Source organism: Mugil cephalus, chromosome 18 (assembly GCF_022458985.1).
Source record: "Mugil cephalus isolate CIBA_MC_2020 chromosome 18, CIBA_Mcephalus_1.1, whole genome shotgun sequence".
Lineage (NCBI taxonomy): Eukaryota > Metazoa > Chordata > Actinopteri > Mugiliformes > Mugilidae > Mugil > Mugil cephalus.
In genome coordinates, this window is record NC_061787.1 from 9,037,860 (window position 1) to 9,061,228 (window position 23,369).

A 23,369-nucleotide genomic window follows, 5' to 3' on the forward strand; every position below is an offset into this window, starting at 1 on the left:
TTATCTAGAGAACAGCTGGTTAACGGTGTGATCCCATTCATTCATTTATTTTTTATGTTAAGTCCTGAGGTCTTTCAGGTGCTTAAATGATAAACATTCAGATTTCCATTCTTCTTGTTTGCTTCTTTTGGGGTTGGAAGTCTCTATTGTAAACCAGATAAACTACACAGTCACGCCACATTGTCTACTAAGTCACATGTTAATAAAAACCGCAAAATAAGCCAAACAATTGGGATTTTTATTGTCAACCTCAAACCTCACTGCAACAAAAATAAAAAATAAAATCCAACCTGTATGAAGCAAATGAATCAATATCACCCTCTGTTCAGCTGTACCTAAAAATACTGCATGGTCGCTTCCCTCCCTGGAGCAATTATAAATCTCCTCCGAAGAGTGGATGTTTAGTAATGAAAAAGAAGATGAGGAGGGGCCTCGGAGGATTAATATTTTATATCGCATTAAGCTTGGCCCTCAGGTGTTCATCTACCTTCTGTGTGGGGCTGCAGCCTTTTAAATTTGACCTCGGAGAGACCGGCACAGGAAATTAAGCGGCCTCCTACAGCATACTGAGGACGGGTTGTTTCTGCGGGAGATTAATAGCCACGGTCGACCTGTATTTGCGTCTATGTAAATGAAAGGCATCGCCCTGCGTCCGCTGTTATGGCGCCTTCTTGCCTTTGCGCCTCGTCGAGAAGTTCAGTCATAATGATGGCGGCCTCCCGGGTTTAGACAGCTCGTTAAGTTTTCCTGTGGCTTCTAATCATCCCAGGTTCACAGCGAGGAGGGAGGGAGCTTTGATCGTCAGCTGTAAACATTCATGCACGCATTTCAGGCTTCACACACACACACACACACACAACTGTAAACACGCATGGACTCGAGCGTGAACACCACTTCAAACGCCGCATCCACACACACACGCTCTTGTGCCTGCATACCAGCACACTGACACACAAACACGTCCTCCGTCGTTGTTTTCCATCTCTCGGGCTCGTTTGTTTTTGCCCGAACGGAAAAGCAGTTCCGCGGCGCAAACATCCCCCGTCATCTTCGCTGTCATTACCCAACGCACGCGGTCCTTCCCCTGCCACCAGCGCTTTATAGCCGAGAGAAAAGCCTTTCGCATTCAGGAGGCATAAATAGCAGACGGCGCGCTGAGATCTCCCGCCCCGCCGTGAGCCGAATGGATTTAAGAAAGCGTCTTCTCCACGCCGAATGAGCTTTAAACGAGGAAAGCGGATGATGGACGAGGGGGAGCGCGTCCTCTTGAAAGAAAAATCTGCTCTTTGACACTTCGGCCGTATATCGTGGCTCCGCGATGGCATTCCAGGAGTTATTTTCTGGCGCACACCTGCTCGCCGTCGACCTGCTGTAACTATTCAGCTGGATTTCCTGTGAGAACAAAACATGAATCAAAACTTTAAACGTCTGAAGTCTAAATTACAATTCGTCTGTAGAAAATACTTTGTGTTTGGTGATTAATTTCTCTGTGTGGATGCTACATAGTTTATGTTGCAGGCCTGTGTCTGTGTCTCTGTTAAGTGAACAGAGACACAGACCTTTTGAGCATGTGGACGTGAGACTAAGGGGTTTGAATACCCCTACATCCATGACTTAACTGCCCTTGAACAAGGCACCTAACTCCTGAAACTGCACGGATGGCTGCCCTCTACTCCCCTCTTTTTATGAATGAATATGTAAAGAACAAATTTCCCCAGGATAAAATAAGGCACACAACGAACAGCAAGGCATCACTAACACAAATGTTGTTTTAAAGGAATATGTTTAATATTTGGTATTAACTCTCATATCTGTCTGCTTTGCATAAAGTTAAGGTGCGGATGGGGTAGGTGGATCTAGCCTGGAGTCTCATCATCTACACTAAAGCTCTGGCTAGATTTTCCAGACATGTAGGCTTAGACAGACTTTATTCATCCACAAGAGAAGTTGCTTGGTCACGGTAGCTGAGTTGCACATAAAAAAAACACAAGAAAAATGAAAAAATAAAATGAAACTAAAATATAATGAACTGAACTACTGTGTTGGAGATTGAGCTCCGCTGTCCCTCCATAGTCTCGTGTGGTGATGCTACTGATGCTTCCAAGTTATAACTCAAATTCATAATTCCCTAAATGGTTACCACGAGGAAACGCCGCCCATCGCTTTGGTTCCTACGGCCAAGTTCACCACGCTGATAGCAAGCTAAACGGTGGCTACAGTGCTGTTGCTACGTGCGCTGGCAACATTATCACGTTCTGCTTGTTTCAGCCAGATATAACAGCGTTACCTAGGCAACCAGAGCCTGGAACGTCCACTGGCGACCAGCTGTCAGCTCCGAAAGCGATGGCCGACGAGCAAACAGCTTCATATGTTGAAAGGGTTGAACTCTTTGCAAGGAGAGCAAATCATCATATCTGCAAAACTGTCAAACTATTCCCTCAAAGCCGTCGTCTGTGCGGGTAAGAAAACCGATCGTCCCAGATGGCAGTTATTTAATAATGCTGACTGACTAGATAAATCACTGTTTGCTTTCGTTCCCGCAAATCACATGTCTGCTCTGCGGAAGTTAAGAAACCTCCGTCTTTGTCTTTGCTCCGTCTGTGTTTGGGTTAACTGGTGCCGTGGCGCAGGTTTCCAACAACACATCCACCTCATGTAGGCATCCAGGTTTAAAACTGTGGCTTTAACAGCAGACTGCCTGACGCCCCGTTGCTCACTGTACTGGCTCTCCGGATCATTAACCCAGATTAAATAGCTTCTCTGCTAAAGGTGTCTTCAGGTCACTGCTAGGAAGAGGAAACTGTGCGAACTCGTCAGTGAGTTGAGGCCGGGTCTTGTTTCTGCCGGTCCAGAGATGCTGTCATTAATAACTTGGGGCGGTTGACTGTTGATTGGCTTTTATTTGTCTCCAAGTTTTCCTTTCTCCTTCCAGGAGCTCATATATATTTTAAGTTCTTCCAAAAAAAAAAAAAAATGGCCTAGAGGAATTTTGCAGGACACTATCAGGTTGAAACTAAAACGTTTAATTACATTTCACTCCTAATGCAGTGTGGTTGTTGTTTTTTTTTGTGAGTACACAAAGAAGCAGTTGTTTTATCTAAATTAAACCACTTTATAGAGCTTAGGAGACAATAAAGTTGGCGAGACAATCTCCACAATTAGACATTTCTAAAGTATCATCAATACTGAGTGTAAGTTACTGATTTATTTATTTAGTTTTTTCACTATTTACAATTTTCAATCCATGGTTTTCAAATGTTTATTGTTCTTTGAGTCCTGGTAGATTAATCCACAACACGCATGATGCTTCTGGTTCACTGAGACAAAATGCATTACAACCATTTTACATTCACACCATTTCAAAACCATAATGTCTGCACGCCAAACACACCAAAGTCAAGCCAATTTTAAATATATAAAACTCAACATCTGCCTCATTGGGGCTTTACTAACTACAATAAATAAAAATCCCTGTAATGGGAGAAAAATTGGAAGAAACTCTCTCAGGAAAAGCAGCTGAGAAATAATTCTTCTTCTTCCAGTACAAAAAAGGTATCAAGTTACGTGCAGCTGTCAGGTGGCACCATTTCAGGTCTTATCTTTATGACTGAGTGTTATCTCTTGGAAGAGTAAAACAAACCACACACACACACATGGACGACGTGCAGCAGCCGCTCGGATGACACACAAACTCCTCGCGTTCCCTCTGAAACATACACATCACGGTGTCGTTTGCGCGCCTTGATCTTCTTGATCTGCCCTGAACTACAGTCAGGGCGGATGATTTAACCGGTGCCAGGCGTGTCAGGTTGCCAGTGAAAGCGTAAAAAGCATATATACGAGTGTTCGGGGGGCTTTATCCATCCTGCTGCTGTTGTTGTGTTTGTTTAGCTACTTTGATGCGTCGTAATAAGAGTGCGGTTTATGGCGGAGAGTTGTTATTGGATGTGTGGGACTTTACAGCTCAGGAGGCTCTTCGGGGGGGTTACATGCTTCACTACATTCGCTGTGTGTTTGTCTTTCTTGCGTGAAGGGATTCGCACAATGCGGTGGCAAGCTTGCTAATTCTGATTGCCTAATTCCCTGTGCTACATTTGTCCTCAGCGTTTGTTTCGCGACTCGGTTTGTCAAATCTTCTCCCAGAGGATAATGTGTTGCTGTGTAGGAAACGCTCTTCAGATGAACCCTTCTAGCTGCCTGCAGGGAGGTCGTGGACTTTCCTCAGCCCGGTTCGCCATCACATCGGTTTATATTTCATATCAGATGAACAAAGACAGCTGATGTTGTGAGTCTGTGAATAATATAGTAAAAGTACAGCCACATCTGACAGTTTGCGAGCTAAATTCATGAGCGGTACTCGCCAACCACAGAAGAGAGTTCACTTAAATTATGCATTAGGTGCCTGGTTTCACCTCAGAGCGCGTACTGAATTTATTCAGTTATCGCTTTTTTAAAATTTTTTCTTCTGATATTTATTAGGAGTTTCGAAATTGATCCACCCTTTCCCGAGCTGTAGAGGATCCGAATTAGGTCCTTCTTTGGCCCTGGCGAATTCTGCCAAGCCTGTTTGGCTCCAAAACAACATGTGTAAAAGCCTTTTCTGATCTCATTATTCATATGTAATTCCAAAAACTGGCCACAAATTCTAGACTAAATATACATTCACAAAAAAATAATGTTATGGCAACACTGTAGCTGAGGCCAGGTTAAGTGCAAGGTAAAGTGACCCTGAGACAACAGAGGAAACAAGCAAACCAAGAAAGTGTCTTTGTCAATTTGTCCACATATTCTCAGCATTTAGAGGACGATGCTGCAACAAGTGAAAACACAAACAATGTAATAGATTATATTATCTAGGCTAGTGTACCCAGACTCAGTTGTAGTATGAGTGACACGGGATTTGGGGTATGTTTCAATCAATATAGAGAAACAGTAGCTCTGCATGTAAGTAGATAGTCCTACAAGCAGTTTGAGCCAAACAGACTCAGTTTATCATGTGTGACTATGCCACTCGGTGCGTTTACATGCACAGCTTAATCGAGCTATGCTCGAAATTCGACTTTCTGACTGCGATCCTTGTCCCAGTTTACATGCAATGGAGAAAATCGAATAAGTGATGGGAACATGTCCTCCTCCTCCACACCAGGTGGCCTTATGTGTCTTGTCAGTGGGTTAGTACTATGTTAATGGTGCAGGTAAGATGCAGACTCTCTCTCAGGTGGTTCTTCTACTGGCTCAGTTTACCTTCTTCTACGGCTTTCTTGGATGTTTTTGTTCTGGGGTCACACACATTGTCCAATTAAAGTCAGGCTAAGCATATATGTGCTGGTGAAAATCAATATCCGATCGCATTATCTGGGTGACTCAGTCAGATAAAGAGAACTCCAGTTTTAGTTGGAGTAACATGTTTACATGCACTTGTCCAGTTAAAGTTGGATTAAGGCAATAATTAGTTTTTTTCAATAATTGCAGTAATTGCATTCTTTCATGTTTTCTGTCCATGGTCCATGTAAACGCCAAAATTATTTGATTGGCCCAGCAGATAATTGCTGGAGCATAATGGGTGATTCCAGCTGAAACAGTCCATTGAAATATGCTAACCGCCGTTTACAGGCTGTAGTGTTTGAGATGTGTTGCATCCAGTTAAGCCCCTCCCCTCAAAAAAACGTTACATTGTTTCCAACCTGTGAAAGGGTTTTCATATCTAATTTGTAAATCAACATGTAAAACTTGACTTCCTTTTAAACTACAACAGCTGCGTCTTCCTTCCTGCAGCCGTTTTTGAACTTGGTTTGTGCCCCTTGACCTTCAGCTGCTTAGCCAAGATGGCTACCGTTGACAACAAGGCGGGAAGTGTTCCTCATTTCACACTCAGCTTTGTGGCTGAGATGAGATTACGTGGACATATTTGTCAATGTCAACAAACTTATGTAATCAAAACTGAAAAAGTACGAAAAAGGACGTGATTTGATATGTGGTCTTAGTCTCATTGTCTTTTGGATTGATGTTTTACAAGATGATGCGTCAGAAGACATCACCTCTGGGTTTGTGTTTTTACAATTTTTGGAAAATGTATGGACATAATTTAGTGATTAACTGAGATTTTAATATATCTAGCCATCATGTCTTCTTGAGGTTTGGAATATTTTCCACATGTAAACATTCAGAGTCCAGCCATTGTATTCATGAAGACCACTGGTTCTGTTTCCATTCTTCTGTTGAAGGGAATCTGAAATAGTCTGGTGCAGCACAGACCAGTATGTTAATGCTTCACCACTGTTACCGTCAAGCTGGTGCAACTGGCAGGAGACGGAGCGCAGCAGCGAATAATGGATGACAGGCATTATCAGCTGAAGAAAAGCTCCACATATGAGCGATGGTGTCCTTTAAATGCTTTTTCAAACGGACTATGTGATGTTTTAACTGTGCGGGATGGCGTTGTGTCTTAAGAAAGTCGGCCGACAAGCATTTTAATCCCAAAATATTGAAATATTCATCCAAAGTTTCACACCCTCGTCGAACAGCATCCAGGGGATTACAGTTTTTACTGGATTTTTTCTTTATTCCCTTAAAAACCCAAGTGAATCACATCCACAGCTTCTTCTTAAGAACACGGTTTAAAAAAAAACAGCAACGTTTCAAACATCTTATTTCATTTCAACCCAGAATAATCTCATAAAGGCAAAGAGCTACATTCCTCTATTCTATTCTCTCGTCTTCTATATGGAGCTGTTCAGCAGTGGAAATATGCTGGCACAAGATATTCAGGTCTCAGTATAATGCAATATTGATGCAGTGGGCAGCTTGAGTAAATGCCCCAGACAGAGATGGGAGTGAATCTGGGATAGTTTTCTGCATTTTGTTTTTGACACAAAATGGTCCATTATCAGCAGCAGTTTCTGTTTTCTATATTTATATGCGTGGTTTGAGTTTATAAAGGGGACGACTCCAGCTTTCAGTTTCAGTCCTCCTATCCTGACATGTGTTTTTACCCTCCTCTGAGCTTTGCCTCTCCACTTGCGTAGCATCTGTGTGGATCAACTGGAACTAATCTCCACGGAGTTTTGTATTTTATTAAAAATATATCTGACATACTTTTACAAGGCGGTATCCAGTCAAGATGCATAGATAAAAGTACATTTTTCAGGTCAAGGACCCCAAACAGATGGAGAGATTAAGTAGGGACCCCAACCTACTATATGTGTTCTACATTAAACTTGGTCTGGTGCTGTTTATAAATATATTATTACTATCATTTTTGCATTCAAAATTAAGCTATTCAAATAATACACAGGTTCAAATATTCGCTTTCTTATTTCAAATCTGTGCATCAGTAGGGTCGGTATGCAACTTGTTGTAAAGTAAAAGATATAAGTTATATATTGTGCGTTACATGTTCATGTGCATTTGAAGAAATTTAAAATTGTGCCGGAAAATTGAAGAAAAATATGTATAAGAAATGTCCAATCAACCAAAGATTTTGCGACCCCCACCTGCAATACCTCTGCGGACCCCATAGGGGTCCCGGACCCCATGTTGAAGAAATGCGTGGTTTGTAAGGAGGCGTTTTTAAAAATTTTTCCACCCGATATTATTTTGAAATATCCAGTAATGATTCATAAACTTATTGGAGCTTATTGCACGTTATTTTCTGCATCGTCTCATCAGGAATCTCGCTGTAGCCTTGCAAGATGGGATTTGTGCGACTAATCTCTGGCAAAGAGATTAGTCCACTTATGAGGAAGATTCAGAACAGGACTGAAGTTACAGCACTGAGAGCACCATCGGACCTGAAAGCTGATTGAATTTAAATTTTAAATGTTAAAGACAGAGAGCTACACAAAATCAAAACCATGTCTAAAATGGGAAACTAGAAACTAGTCAAATATTGTGGAAAAATCTAGTTTTGTGTAAATGTCTTTCATAATTCAGTAAAATACATGTGAACCATCTCTAAATGAATTGATATTGAAGTGAATGGAGTCAAACAGAGACCGATACTCAGCCCTAGTGGTTTATGTTTTTACTGTAACTCATTGAAGTTCCCCAACCGCACTGTGACCAAAGACTAGATGTTGTTCTCTTCTGTGAATCCGCCAAACAAGCGGTTCTGTTGGAGCTTGGCAGGATCGCCTGGAAGAGGCCGCTGAAAGGAAGCTCTCCAAGTACGAGGGACTGGTCAGCGAGTGTCGACGAGCCGAGTGGAGAACAAGGTGTCTCCCAGTAGAGGTGGGATGCGGGGGCTTTGCAGCCCGATCCCTAACCAGAACTTAACATGTGTCCTGGCTCATCAAAAGATGTATTTAAACACGACAATACAGGTGTTTTCTGAAACCTGATATAGCAGGTTTACAGGAAAATATATCCCATAAAATATATTCACCTGCAGTGGTGCAGGTTTGATTCCTGTCTCCCGCCTCATTCCGTCTTCATCCCACTAGATTTATCCACAAAAAAAAAAAAAGGTAAAAAGAATATTTTGTGAGTGAAAGATTAATTTTCGCCTAAAACCACAGTGGGTTTCTCGTCATGAAAGATGTGGGCTGTCATTATTTCCCAGCGTGTGTTTGACAGTTGGAGTTGGTGCATATGTGGGTGACTCCACACTCACCGTACCATCAAGTGAAAAAGGGGGATTCTTGAGGCTTAGGCTTGTCAAAATGTCACCCATGACTTAGCCCGCCGCTGGACAGCTTTCATGAAAAGGCATGTGAGTGGTACCTCGATGTTTAATGAATGTGGCTGCTCTGCGCTCGGTAGGTCAAAGGGGGGGCAAGAGTTTGGACGAATTTTGATTTAAAATGTATTTTTTTTTTTAAAAAAAAAATGCAATTGAGCCCAGATGCTGTGCGATCTTTGTTCTATTTTCCCCGTGAGGGCCGTGCTAGCGCGGTAGCACATTTCACACCATGTTTGTATTTTCACACATAGATAACCAGTATTACACTCCGCTTGCTGGCACATTTTGTGACTGTTTTGAAGAAACACAACCTTCCTCCTACGAACCTCCAGCCGAGCTCTCTCGGCATGTGTGTATTTTTGTCCGTTTCTTTGGTCGGGCTCCCTGTATTCCGTTTGTTGTGCTCTTGAAAAGCCCTCACAGCTTCGTGTCCACCTACACCCGGCTGGACGATGGCAACCTGCCCGCCCTCCCCCTTCACTCTCCTTCCCCCCCCCTGAGGCACAGAACTGCCAGCTGGCTTCTTTCACCTCCGAGGCCTGTATCTCCCTCGGCCCCTCTCCGCGAGACCGAAATCATCTTGTGCTGATTAGCAGGAAACTTTACAGCCCCGCGTTTATGCCTGCTCCTTTTACAAGTGGCCCCGTTTTCTTTTCTGAAAGTAATCTGCTGAATAAGGCTGCCTGGAAAGTGCCTCCTTGCCCCCGTCTGCTCTTAAAGCTGCGATGAAAGGCTTCTGGCGATGTTTGTTCAAAGCTACAAATTAATCAAAAGTAAAACCACCAACATTTACTGAACTCTGCTTGGATTTCTGATATTCATCAATCCCACAGAGGCTTTGCTAAACCTGAAACATTATCTCCCTTTGTCTAATGTTACAGGCTGAATATTGAGCAGAGATATTAGATTATAACCCTCCGAGGGAAATATGAATCCTTAAATCTGAAACGAACCGAACAGCGAGGGATCGTGCTTTAGTTAATGTTTGTCTCGTGGTCTTCGTTGTAGCTCTGAGTAATACCAACGATATATCAAAGTATCAACGGAGCTGTGTGAGTTCCTATTAGTCACATCGCAGTCAAAAACAGCTTCCCTGACTCTGTCCAGACAAAAAAAACCCCAAAAAAAACATTAACAGTGTTTAAGATAAAGGAAGCTGCTGTGAGGTTTCTCATTAGAACCAGAGGCGAAGACGCGGCACGCGCATTCTTCCTAATTCTGCCCGGGAAACAATAAAATCAGACAGCCCTCTTCCCACATGGCTTGTTAAAGTCCATGACTGTGTCTCTTATAAAAGGATTGACTTTGGGAAGAAGTTGATTGGATTCTTGGTTATTTGCTTTGGTTTGGCGACATTAAAACCAGAGCATCTGCTGATCGTGATTTGACGGAAAGAGTTGAATTAAAGGACATTTCTGCTGCAGCCAAATTAAATTGGCTCTAGTCTTTCCCACGTTTTGAGATAACACCGAGCTGCAGGATAACTCTTTCTCTTACATTTCTCCTGTAATAATAAAAGCAGAATAATATCCTCTTTCTCCCTCGAGCCGTATTACGTGGTTCCATTGAATCAAGTGTGTGAACTCACATTGTGCATTTTTGTCGCCGTTTAGGAGGACACCGATCACAACTACTACACCTCCAAAACATACAGCCCGTCGGATCCAATGAGCAAGGACTTGTGGGTAAATATTGACCAGCTGGAGAAGGACAAGGTGAAGATCCACGGGATTCTCTCCAACACACACAGACAAGCAGCGGTGAGTCAACAAACAGCATGAGAGGAGATTCAGAGAGACGTGTTTTGGATGTGTATCTTGGCTAATTTTAAGACACAAAAATTTAGTTAATTAAAGTGGCTGGAATACACATTTCGTTCAATTTAAAAAGTCTAGTAGGTGCAAGAGACATTCTCAGTGTGTTAAATATTGAACCTGGATTGAACACTCCTACCCCATGTTGAAATGTTATTCTAGCGAGCAAAGAGAAAAGTTTTCACTTCGGTTTGGTATCATCTGCTATGGATGTCAAAAAAAAAAAGAATAGTAATTGGGATTCTCAGTGTCAGACTCACTACAGAAAAAGCATCAATTATATGGAGGTAATTTAGCGTAAACTCTTTTATAAGAGTTAATTTGTGGGAAAACCGCTGCTAGGCAACTGTCAGCAACTAGGAGCCACAAATGCTATCAGTAGCAGACGACTGGAAATGCAGGGGTGTAGTAAAAAGATAAGGATGTTGGGACATACAGTGTTGTAAAATTGTACTGCCTGGCTATTTCTGTTACTAAACATGTCAAATCTTGGAAACTCTGACCTTTCTGATAAAGCCCACTGGTGAAACAGGTTTGCACAACTAAAATAAAGCAACAACACTGCCTAGACAAGCTAATGTTAGCCCCTTTAATCGTTTAATCTTTACATATTTCCTCTTTAAGATGGAAATAGCCATTAGATCACGTCTCTCAGATGCAAAATATCTTTACGTACTATTAGTTCTGCACCGTGAAGGTCAGTGGGAAGTAACCAGATCTACTTTTCAACCGAGAATTAAATGTGACGCTCCACTGCCTTGACAATGTTTATCTGATCAGACAATTTACCTGATATAGCGGGAAACGCAAACACTTGCTGAGACCTGTTTGTTTTATTTGAATGCCTGGGTGTGTGTGTACACACACACTGCAAAAGAAATCTGATCAGTCACGGCTACTAATTGGTTTGATTACAGTCCACGAGGTCCCAGTGCCGCTCGGTATCCGATTCAGTTTGAGATATATGAGTTTTGAAACAATATTACATAGTTATGAAAGGGATTTTCGCAAAACTAATGTTGTCATTGGTTCCAGACACTTGTGGTAATTTCCAAAATGTTTTCCTTCTCGTTTCACATCTTGCATATGGCTTCGCTTTCGTGCAGCTCTTCTCTAGCCGGCATTTTTCTTTTTGCTTTGGGATCTCCCTCAAAACAAACTCGTTGCGAGATTTCCATCAAGAATCAGTCCCAAGACATTTTACGAACCGTTATCGGATATTTTGAATCAATCGTTTCGAATGGGAAAATTGGGTTTTGAAACCCAGCCCTACCCGGTGCACACAGCTGGTTTTGGCACTGACGTGTGTTCAAAATTAAAATAAAAGAAAATAAAAAAAAATTACTGTATTTTTTTTTTCACACTGATCAAGTCCACATGTGAGGCATGGATGTGTTCAGCTATTCAGCTGTATTGCTAAAGCAAACTTTAATCCACAAGCCCCCAGTGAGTGGTTGTAGTTTACACAATTAGAATTATGAGGTTGAAAACAGCATTTAAACTGTTTAAAAAACTCCTCTGCAGTGAAGTTGGAAAGCTTCCCTCCCTCCACCTCAGCATAAAGCAGGTGACCCGTGTGAGCTGCATACTGATAAAGTCACATAAGACAGCAGCAGACGGACTAGAAAAACAGAACAGCAAAAAAAAGCACCCAGGGTAAACAATAGCTGCGGAGGAGATAGAGTAAGATTCCACATTGTGCATTCTGTTCTTCGAGTCTTCAGTCACTTAATGATGGATTGGGCCCTGCACTTTAAGGCAAGCTATTCATTTTAGCCTCACAACGCCCTGACTAAGAGGCGAGGCTTTTTATTTTCCAAATGGTATAGGAGGTAAAGTTTCTCAGACTTGGGCTTAGTCTGAAAAGAAAAAGAAAAAAAGAAAAATCAATAAGTGAATTTCCCAATTCAACAGTCAGCCAAGGCAATTCAGAGTCAAAAGGAGACGTGAGTTATGGTGCAAGAAGAAGTGAAGCCCATCTGTGCTGAACTGACCTGTGCATCAACGCGTCAGCAGACTAATGTTTTAAGCAAATACAGTTTAATAGGATGCAATTATAGTCCTGAGAACCTGCATAAAAATCTGCAAGAGCTTGCTGCCTGCCAGTGCTTTGGCCCAGACGCTGAAAGAAATTGGCTAATAAGGTCATAAAACAAAAACACGACCACAGAGGTCAGCTACATCACAGGACTGCAGCGAAGTTAAGCTCTGGATTGGCTGCACAATCTGTGAGATTCATCATGGTTTGCCACAGGATTACTCCCCCCTGAATAATCTAGGAGCTTGTTGCGTGTTTACCGAGGACTGTCGAGCTCCGTAACTTTTTCTGGCAGCGGCTGTGGCGTGTTCAGTCCAGGGATAAAATAACGATTACTGAATAAGGCCGTGGATTGCGGTAATTGTTGTGGTTATTCGGGAACGCTGTGTTTATTTAAAGATAACTTTATTATGTGTTCGTGCATGTGAAAGTATATGTTTCTACCAGGAATAGAAAACTGATGAATAAAGTCAAAATTAAGTCAAAACTTTGGCATCTGTAGTTAAGACGAAGGGATGTATAAAGTTAGAAGCTGAACATTATAGAAATTGGAAAATTGTTTTTGCTAAGTCTCTGCAGATATAACTTCAGGAAACTCTTTCCTCATTTCAACCATTTTCCTCAACAATGTGACGACTCAACATTTTCTAGTGTTTCTAAACTTTAATGGTAGCAGCTTAAGAGGGTGCAGTTATGCTAGCACCTCCATAAGACTGACCTTTCTCTTAGCGTGTGCTAATAAGTGCTAATATTAGTATACTCATAGTTAAATATACATTTATACGCCCCACGCCCTCAAATATAACTCATAAACTCGAGGTTATAATATGGGAAGTCGTGCATACAATGGGTGCCATCAACTGTGAGTCACGAGAGCGCTGTTGCTAGGCAACTGGTGGCTAACAGTTTAGCATGCTAACAACCAGTTAAGTTTAATGTAGGAAGTGGAAAGGGATGCAAGGATCAAACTGTTGGAAAAATAAATATTCTCCTCTGATATATACTAAAATTGAAAATCCCAATAGGCTCACAGCTGTATTACAACATTACAAAGCGTAATGTCAACATTACAAACACATACAATGCTCCCGTTTTTACCCATGTCAACGTTTTATTGTAAAATCAACCCCATTTTAAGGCACAGATAGTAACAATACAGTTGTTTAGCAGCAGGTTTACCATGTTATATGTTAAGTTTAACATGTTAACAACATTAGCATGAAGTTTTACAAGCATTTGACCTTAAACCACTGATATACTAAAACTCTGATAACACAACATTAGCATAGCTAAAAAGAGAAACATTGGTAGAATAGCTGAAAGTATCTCAACATGACTATATTTTTATTCAGTCATTCCTGAAAATTGTTCTACTCTTTCCTCTCTGGTCAAAATGGATGTGTGTTAGCTAGATAGATTCTTTATCCCGCAGGAAATTCAGTGTCCAGCAGCTCCATCATATAGAAACAGGAGGAATTATAATATAATGCTAATATTTCTTTTCCACATTTTTCTTCTGATGTAAATCCTTGGCTTGATTTTAGATGAAACAGCAGACCCTTTTTGATGATTCATCTCCCTGACTAGACTCATCTGTCTGTTCTTCCCCTCACAGAGAGTTAATCTGTCCTTCGATTTCCCTTTTTATGGACATTTCCTGCGTGAAATCACTGTGGCGACTGGTGGTAAGTGAACACTGTTCTTTGGCTCTCTCACTGGTAGTTACTAGTGTTATTGCTGGACATATTGTATGTGCTCGGGATATTAGAGTGTACACAGACAGTTTTTATTGCTGTTGGGTTTAGGAGGGAATGTGGTGATATTATAAAAAGAAGCCTGGAGTACAGATGCATTTGTGAAATGGAGAACAACTGTGTGTGTGCACACAGTACATATATATATGTGTCTATACTTGGTGAACCTGTAAATGCTTCATCGCTGCTGTGCTAAATTACCACCTCTGTATGCAGAAAAATGATCAAGCGATGAGTTATTTCATCAGCTGTTGCTTCTGGGAATCCAAATCAAAGGATTCAGGGTTAAAAAGCATCGTCTGGCAAAAAACCCACAGTGCAAAACCACCATCAACACTCTGCCAGCCAAGCAGTCAGCTTGATACACGACCATTTACAGCTCTCACCTCTGCGGGATAGTCTGCTAGACTTGGGGGATAAAAAAATAAACCACTCCCTGCACCCCAGCACCAGACTTAACTGGAGGAGAAACCAAGACCAGTGGGTTTGGACTGGAAACAGGAGTCGCTCTGCCAAGTGGCCCAGCGCGCCCTGATAGGCACGGATCGGGAGGTAGGGGTATCAGAAGATGTGTGGGTGAGACACGTGACACGGCAGACGTGTTCGCCAGAGTGTGCAAAGCAATTTTCCACTTGAGTCTTAACGGCGAAACCGCAACACCCCAACCAGCTATTATCACATCAAACACCAAAGCCCTGTTCTTACCCAACTATTTCAGAGGCGTGCTGCGTTTAAATGCCACCAGAATAATAAAGAAATAATCTGTTGTGTCTCCTAACGTCATCATTATCTGTGTCTCGTTTCCAAACTCGATCGCTGAGAGCCGAGTTGGCTCTGGAAACGTTCTGGTTTGCTGTTAAGGAGGAATAGACCGGCACAGACTCCACGAGGAGATAGGAAGAATTTGCATATTTTAAGACAGAGATGGAGAGACGAGGCCGAGGAGGAGAGGGGGAAACGGAGGAGGAGGAACGAGCTATCTGACTCTCACAGGCCCCAGGGGCTTTGTCTCCAAGACGCCCTCCACATATTACTCCATTTCAGCCCTATCAGTCAGTTCGTCCTCCGCTCGCTCACCACCACTGTACCGTCGTTTCTCCCTGCCTTCATTTCTGTCAGCAAGTCGCTGTTTTCACTTCAGCAAGTATTTTTCTTTTCTCTTCCTACGCTGAAACTCTGCAAGAGAAGATAATTCCTTAACCGACTGTGACAAAGCAGCAGCAGAGTCACAGTTAAATTCACTTCTTTATTTTCAGGGCTAGTTTCTCTCTAAGCAGTAAAGCAGACAATCCTCAAATACTTGGAGGAATCTGTGCAACAAGGTTGGGTTGGCCGGTGGCCTTATCAAACACCTCAGGTCCAGTTCCACCTACAGCTCAATGTAAATGCTCCAAAAACTCTTAGTTTAGATGAAAATTAATGAGATTTAAACCTCCAGGAGTCAATCTTCACCAGATGCTATAACCACCTCAACCTTCCCCTTCCAACAGGAAGGAACAGCATCTCTACTCACCCTATTTCTAGACTAATCATAAACGTTGATGTATTAACCAAGAAGCTGCATTGTCTTGCTTGGAAAAGGGAAACCAGTGACCCTCAGGCCCACCACCTACAGCAGGAGTCTTCAACGTTTTTCAGGCCAAGGAACCCCCAAACTAATGAGAGATTAAGTAGGGATCCCCCTATCATAAATTCAGCCTAGTGCTGTTTAAAATATACTTTAAGCTATGCGAATAATACACAAGTTCAAATATTCTTATGTATTTACAGTATATAGCTTATCTTATGCTAATATTGCTATTATCTTGCTTATATCTTCTGATTGGCTTGTGTTTCTTTTTTAAGCTTTCATTGGGTTTCTAAATAGCGAGGACACTACATCTGCTGTGCACTGACAAAACTGGGGTGTAAACACAACAGTGATTGTCAGCGACCACTGCCAACTGTATCGACGGATATCCAGCTGTGGCGTTACACCGTGCCAGCTGTCGCCTTGTATTGGCATGAGGCAGTAGACTTATGGAAACGTCTCAACAATCTCATCAGATCACAGATCGCATACCGTATTTGTTTTGTCCAGATGTTTTGTGCTCACAAGCGCTGATGCCAAAGTTAAATCAAACATACTGCTGTCAGGCTGACTAGGCTAGGTAGCAGGTGTCTTCTGTTTGGTTGCTAGCTGGTAGCTGACTGTTAGCCAGCTGGTTGATTTTCTAGTCGGACTGGGCTTCTAAATGAGATTTTGGCACAAGGGATTGTAGCATCTTATCCTGTGTCATAATGAATAGACTTAGATTTTAATGATCCACAAGGGACATTAATTGGTCAAAGTAGCTTAGTTGATACGAAAAGACGAGCTGTTATATAGCTGGATAGAGTTTAGTATAAAAGAAGTTCTGCAGCGTTCACAGTGGGAGTGGAGCTGAATCAGTCTGGTGGAGAATGAGCTCCTCTGTCCCTCTAGTGCCTGGTGTAGTGGATGGGATGGATTGTCCATAATGGAGAGCGGTTTATCCAGTGTCCTCCTGTCCCTCACTGAGACAAACAACTCCACCTCCCTACCAATCAACATGTCCAGCCTTCCGGATCAATTTGTTGAACCTACTTAAGTCTTTTTTGCTGGATCTACTCCCCCAACAAACCACAGCAAAGAACAGGGCACTCGCTACAACAGACTGGTAGAAAGACTCTAGTATTTATTACATTGGTCCGATGTTAGCAACATGAGGTTTTTAAACACACTGAAGCATCATTTGTTGGTGTTGGGCTGGTGTTTCCGGAGTTTGTCCAGCGCAGGTTCCAAAACGTTGAATCATTTGCATCGTAGGCGCTTGATTCTCATTTGTCATCTTCATCTCATCTGAACATTCAAGCCCACAGATAATTTCACAACAACATGATCGTCTGGAATGATTAAAGTGTATTCAGAGTCCAGCTCCAGCAGCTTTTGTAGCTCAGCGGGTATCTCACACGGGTACAAAAGGTTTATGCCAGCTGACCTTTGACTCTTTGTGGTGTGTTCAAGTGCAATGTATTGGCTCAGACACAGATAGCGTGACGTGACGTTACCTTTAGCCATCGTTGCTGGTAGTTCTTTAAGCCTTAAAGCAAGATGCATCTGAGGAGCCACAAGATAATAGGCCTTATGTTTGTATTGCTCATTCATCAATATTAGAATAATATATAACAATGTGTTCTGTAAAACATTATTTTGATTAAAAAAAAACTGTTACCGTAAGTTGTGTTGAAGGGCCTTTAAAATATGGGTGTGTGTACACATCCTGTCTGAGCTCCGCTTGACTCAAACCAGCTGTGATAAACAGAGAATATCCTGTAAATTAAACACAGCTCAGTACGCAGGAACAAAGACCTTGTTTAAACACAGTGTCCAATAAAGTGAAGATTTAGTCTGATGGGTCCACTGATTCCTGCTTGTGTTTTTCTTGGACGCACACAGTCCAAGTCCTTTTGGACGGCAGCACACATAAACACGACTAAAGAAATCTCTGACTCTATTCCACCTCCGTAAACTCGCCCTGCCTCCTCTACAACACTTCATCTCTCCCCTATCTACTACTACCCATCTCCTTCTGCTAGAAGTGACGACTAAAAGTAATGACTCGCCCTTCTATCGAGCGCCCTCAGTGTATTGAGTGGCTGTCTGATTTCCTTTGGACTGTCAAAAAAGTCAGATTGTGTTTTCAGCTCTGAAGCAGAGGCAACACAGAAGTAAAGCCCTTCAACTCTGGGCTTTATGTTTCCAGACAAGTGTGTGTTTTGTTTGGGGATTTCTTGTCTCTTAAGGAGTTGAAAGTGAAGGCAGGAGAAAGGCGATTGGAGAACATGTTTGGGTCGAATGTTGGGTAAATATGGGATGAGATGGAATGTGTGTTAACTGGTTTGGAGAAAGTCTGATAAAAAAAAACTGCCATCATGTTTGTGTTTCCCTTAATCTATATAGGTAGACTCAACAACCCTGCCTCATTATGTTCTGTCCTCTTTACACTCATATACCATGACATAACAAAGGCTAAGCGCTCCTATCTGCTTTTCGCTGAAAGAACAAGATTTTTATCTGAGGGAAACAGACAACCTGGCTCTGTGCACAGAGCGAGTCCAATTTTGAGTCACTTCACTTGAGTTTTTGTTTTCATTCCACATTATACTTACATATGAAAACATACATGCAGACATACGTGAGGTTTAGACTTTTACTTTTATCGCGATGACTGTAAAAAAGTTGAACTATGCTAACGACAAGTGCAACTTTAATTGAAAGTAAAAGTTTTAAGAGAGAGCAGAAGCAAAAATTAGATACCTCGAGTTAGCTTCCGATTAAAACCCTTCACTTCAAGGTGGCTTGTTGTGTCTTGTGTTTTTTAATTCCTACAAAAGCATAAATGACGTAGCTAACATAGCTAACATAGCTGACTCCCACTGTATCCCAGGCTATCTGCTAAGCTAAGGTTGCTGGTTGTAGCTTCATATTTAGCATACACGGATGAGTAGTTACGTTCCCAGTGTCTGGGCCAAAACATTGAACTTGAACACATCACAGTGCCTATGTCTAGCTGGCACATACGATATGCGACCATTTTAAAGGGGGAGCCAGAAAAGCAACAATTAGCTGGGAGGCTAGGAAGCTAGGAAGAGCTACAAGCTATCGTAAACCATGTGAACCATGCCAGCTGATCTACAGTTTTAGGGTGATAAGACGTCCTCTGTCTCCCCTTAAAATTGTCCGGGATTTTGTTCTACCTCAAACATGTTTACATCAAGTTTGTGTTGCGTTTCTTTGTGTCCCCCCCCCCCCCCCCCCATGCTGAAGTGTCCTCTTTCTCCCAGACTCAACCCTATACAGTTTATTCACATAGATCACTCATTTTTTCTGACTTACTACCTACCTCTAGTCGATTAACATTGTTTTTTTTTTAAACTTGTAATGAAGTATTTCTGCAGTGGGAGATCAGCACAAGTAAGCAATTTGCACCAAACTAGTAGCTAAATCCAGTTAAAACCACCTAATGCTCAATAATTAGCACGTTATATTCTGTGTTGTTTGTTTAATTTGTACAACAAAAAAAAGGCACAGACAACTCTAATTAGCTGCTGGTACGCAGTATCACTCTTTACATTTAATTCTTGACTAGAAAAAGAATGAGCATATTACCCAACAAATCTATTTAAGACTATTGCTAATGAACTAATATCCATGTATCTACTATTCATGACACACCAAATCCTAATACTGTATTTTCAATCTTTTTCTTATCGTCAAACTGCTCCCCAAACTGCTCTGACACAGCTGGAGATCAATGGTTCTTTTCCTTTTCCCGTTTTTAAATTAAAATTAATCAGACGAAAAAGGATTTTTTTCATTATATGTCATTAATCACATATTTGTGGGGTTTTCGGGGGAAAAATATCTACAGTAAATGGAGTTTGAAAAGATTATTCTGGCCTACAGGTATTCTCATTTACACAGTTTAGTAGTAGTAATAGTTATTCACAGACATAATTTAATAGATATTATTTATTTCTTTGTTTTTTCCTCTCATTGTCCTGGCAGCTTGGATTTTATAATAGTCTGATCCAGTCTTTACCAGAACCGTATAAAAGCTGTAAAAACAGTAAAAGTTAGAACCTAGGTGTCAAACGATGCACATTTTATAGAGATAAAACTAACTGTAACCACGGTAAGTCTGCAAGACTCCATCTTTTTCCTCATTCACTCCTCTTCCAGGTGGAGTTCAGGACTTAAATGAAGTCATATCTTCTCTCCCCCCCTCCTCCTCCTCTAGATATCGAAGTAATTCCGAGCTGGGAGGTCTTTGGGAAAGATTGATTCCTTCATGGTATGCTCTGCCTGTGGTTTCCAAAGTGATAGATGTGTTTTTACAGCCCTCCCAGCGCATGAAGAGACATATGGTGACATGAAATGGGGTTTTATAAGCCTGCCCTCAATGAAAATTTTCCCCCAGAATCCTCTTTTCCTTCTGCCTACCCTCCTCAGGCAGATACTTTCGATACAGTATTTCTCTTGAGCTTCAGACACAAAGAGATCGCTTCACTTTTTTTTTTTTTTTTTACTTCTCAGCTCTTCTCCTTTTCTTTTTTCTTTTTTTTTTTCTAAATTCCAAATCTCAAAATACAGTACGTTCAAGCAGAGTCGCACAGTTGCTGGGAGGCAGAATTCGTTACCAACAGACATATCCAGGTTAGCTGATTCGCATTGTTTCCAGGCTGCTTGCTGTACCTTCACTATTAGTTAGGGTCGGTATTGAACAGCACATACAACCTTTAGATTATTATAATCAACATTAATAGACATTTCCTGCCCATAAAATACAATTTCTACAACCAACAGGTGCTCAAAAGTACACCAAGAGATGACAGTGCACTCAGAACCATTTCTATCTTACATGTTGGATGGTACAGTCCCTAATATAACAGTATAGTCTCTCGCCATTTTCCTTGGAAGGTCCAACCAGCACCTCAAGCCTCAGGGAACCACAAGCGCCTACACCATGATAAAATTGCCATGGCACCTTCCTCTGTGCACTAAAAAGAAACCGGTGGATCCCTCAGAAGAAGCTAGAAATCATTCCTGGTAAAAGTAGATGTCCGGACCACATTGCTTTACCTTCAGCCAACCTGAAGAAAAACATATTTTCTCAATTTTCAAAAGAGCAAAAGTGGTAAATTCAACCTCTAGTCTGGGGTAAAGATTTAAACACAACACTGAGTATCGCTGTAAATTCTTCAAACAGTTGTTCAGGTAAGCTGCAGCTTTTGTATGTACTGCAAATTGCTGTGTTCTGAAAGGTCTAGAGTTGTCAAAGTAATTTTATGTAGAACATTATTACTTCTTTTCCAAATACTGGATACTCTGAAAGATCGCTTCACCCCTAATTAAAACACGGTTGCAAAGCTTCACGTCTCTTTGGATATTTTCTGCAATATTAGGCAAAGTCAGAGCGAGAACAAAAAGTCTGAATAAATCTTCAAATAACCGCTGACTTTGTTAAACTCGTCAGAGGGGAAATTAAGACTCCCGGATTCTGTTGTCATCGGTGCAGATTATTTTATGCAAAGGCCGTTCCCTCGTGATGAATAATGGGCGTTTTCTCTCTTTTCTGGCATCCATTAATAACCATGTTTACAGGCTGCTAAATGATGCAGCTCCAGTTTGCGTTGCTGGAGCACGTCGCTCTCTGCGGAGCACTCTATTTGTGACTCGTTGAGGAGACGGATCATTTGGAAAAGTTAACAAAATCCCCTTTTTGTTGTCACGGACTCTTCGTCGCTGTCTTTGATTGATGGTGCAGAGGGGTAGAGGTGCAGGAATAGGCAGTTGCGCTGTGTGCTTATTATAAAAGTGCTCACTCAGCAAATCTTCCTCTAAAGCCCCTCTGATTTGCCCTTCTGTTTTTGATAATGTTCATTACTGCTAGCTTAACCTGCCTGCAGCAAGAGGCCAGAGACAGAGTGAGAAGTTAATGAGGAGGTTTTTAGCTTTGCACTGGAGGGCAGACGTGTTGTCTTCCTGAAAGGTGCTGCACCAGGTAACAGCTTTGCGGTTTGTGGAAAGGTAGGAGCGAGATGGTGAAGATTGTTGCTTAAGGGTAAAAAATATGATGAACAATGTGAGAGGTGTCTAAGCAAGTCCTTTGGAGAGTAATATGCAGTGTCTTTTCTTGGTTTTGCCCTCAGGGTTCATCTACACTGGTGACGTGGTCCATCGGATGCTAACAGCTACGCAGTACATCGCTCCCCTGATGGCAAACTTTGACCCAAGTGTCTCCAGGAACTCGACTGTCATCTACTTTGACAACGGTGAGCACGCTAATGTCTGTTTACAGCAGGGATGCGTAGGTGTTATTTACGCTGTCGTGCTCCGGTTTCAGAAAAGTTTGAGGTGAACACCTACAAAACTACACTTAAGTTGATAAAAGGGGATGTATCTTAGTATATTATTCCCAAACAGTAAGCATGATGTATTTTAAAAAAAATGTTTGCATAAATGTGAGCATTAGAAACTAAATATGTCACAATGCAGTATGTGTGAATATGGCTGTTTACTGGGCAAAGTTCACATAGAAGGCGGCTTATTGTACATATTTATTATGACTAAAGGCTGTAACACAGAGACGGAAATAGACAAAACAACATTTTAAAATTCAGAAGACTTTTCTCCTCTTCATCTTCATCTAATCTGAATATTAAATCCACAAATATTCTCACAACAAGATCATCTAGAAAAGTTATTTTCAGTTGATTTTTAGTTGTCCGTAGTGTAATTGTAATTGCCGTGAAAATAAAATTCTTTAAAAAAGATAATATGACATTTATAGAAATAGGATTATTACAGCTATAATTACAGCTGTTTTACGGTAATTTACCGTATTTTATTAAGAGAGCTGACTCCCGGTTTTATTGTTTATTGCTTATTGGATGGATCCACATTAGCTGCCACTAGACCACTAATCTAGTGCTTGAAATCAAGCAAATTTTTGATCTTCCCTGAGGACTGGTCGCACGGGGGCAGGACAGGGATTTCGGGATCCCAAAAAGGTTGAATTCCTAGCCTCTTTTTAGCTAAAAGCAGGTGTTTGTTCCTTTAATGCTGGTTTGTTCGTTCTCTCTTTTCTTCACTATTAAATGTTCCTCTATCACCGCCTGCCTAAATTCCCCCTCCCTTTAAACTGAATTGATGCCCTTCCTCACTCTCTGCACCTTTCCACTACCGTGTGTGATGGTTGTTATCCATCATGTCTGTCATCGCTGTCTAATCCCTGTGAAGCAGAGTGACTGACCAAGTGTGTGACCTTCTGCAGTGGAGCTCATCAGACTTTACCCAAACTGGCAGCCGATCGATTCTCAGCCCGACCGCTCCTCAACACACTGTCCATCAGTCAGTGTCCTGCCAATAAAGCATAAGGGCTGTATGTTGTGTAGGGCTGAGGAGGAGTCAGTGTCTCCATTAAAAAGGAGAAAACAAGTTTGTTTTTTTTTGGCATTGTTCACAGCAGAGACGTCTGTGGAGGTTATGTGAAGCTTCACAGTGATGGTGTGAAACTCAC

The 23,369-nt window shown here is 41.7% G+C and overlaps 1 protein-coding gene across 1 annotated transcript in view; it reads left to right on the forward strand.

Moving 5' to 3' along the window:
- Positions 1–23,369, forward strand: part of plxdc2b (plexin domain containing 2b) — a 98,271-nt gene that overhangs the window by 35,618 nt on the left and 39,284 nt on the right. The window contains exons 3-5 of the mRNA XM_047568459.1: positions 10,294–10,440; positions 14,148–14,217; positions 22,000–22,122. Of these exons, the coding sequence (XP_047424415.1) occupies positions 10,294–10,440; positions 14,148–14,217; positions 22,000–22,122 (340 nt within the window). The remainder of the gene's footprint in view (positions 1–10,293; positions 10,441–14,147; positions 14,218–21,999; positions 22,123–23,369) is intronic.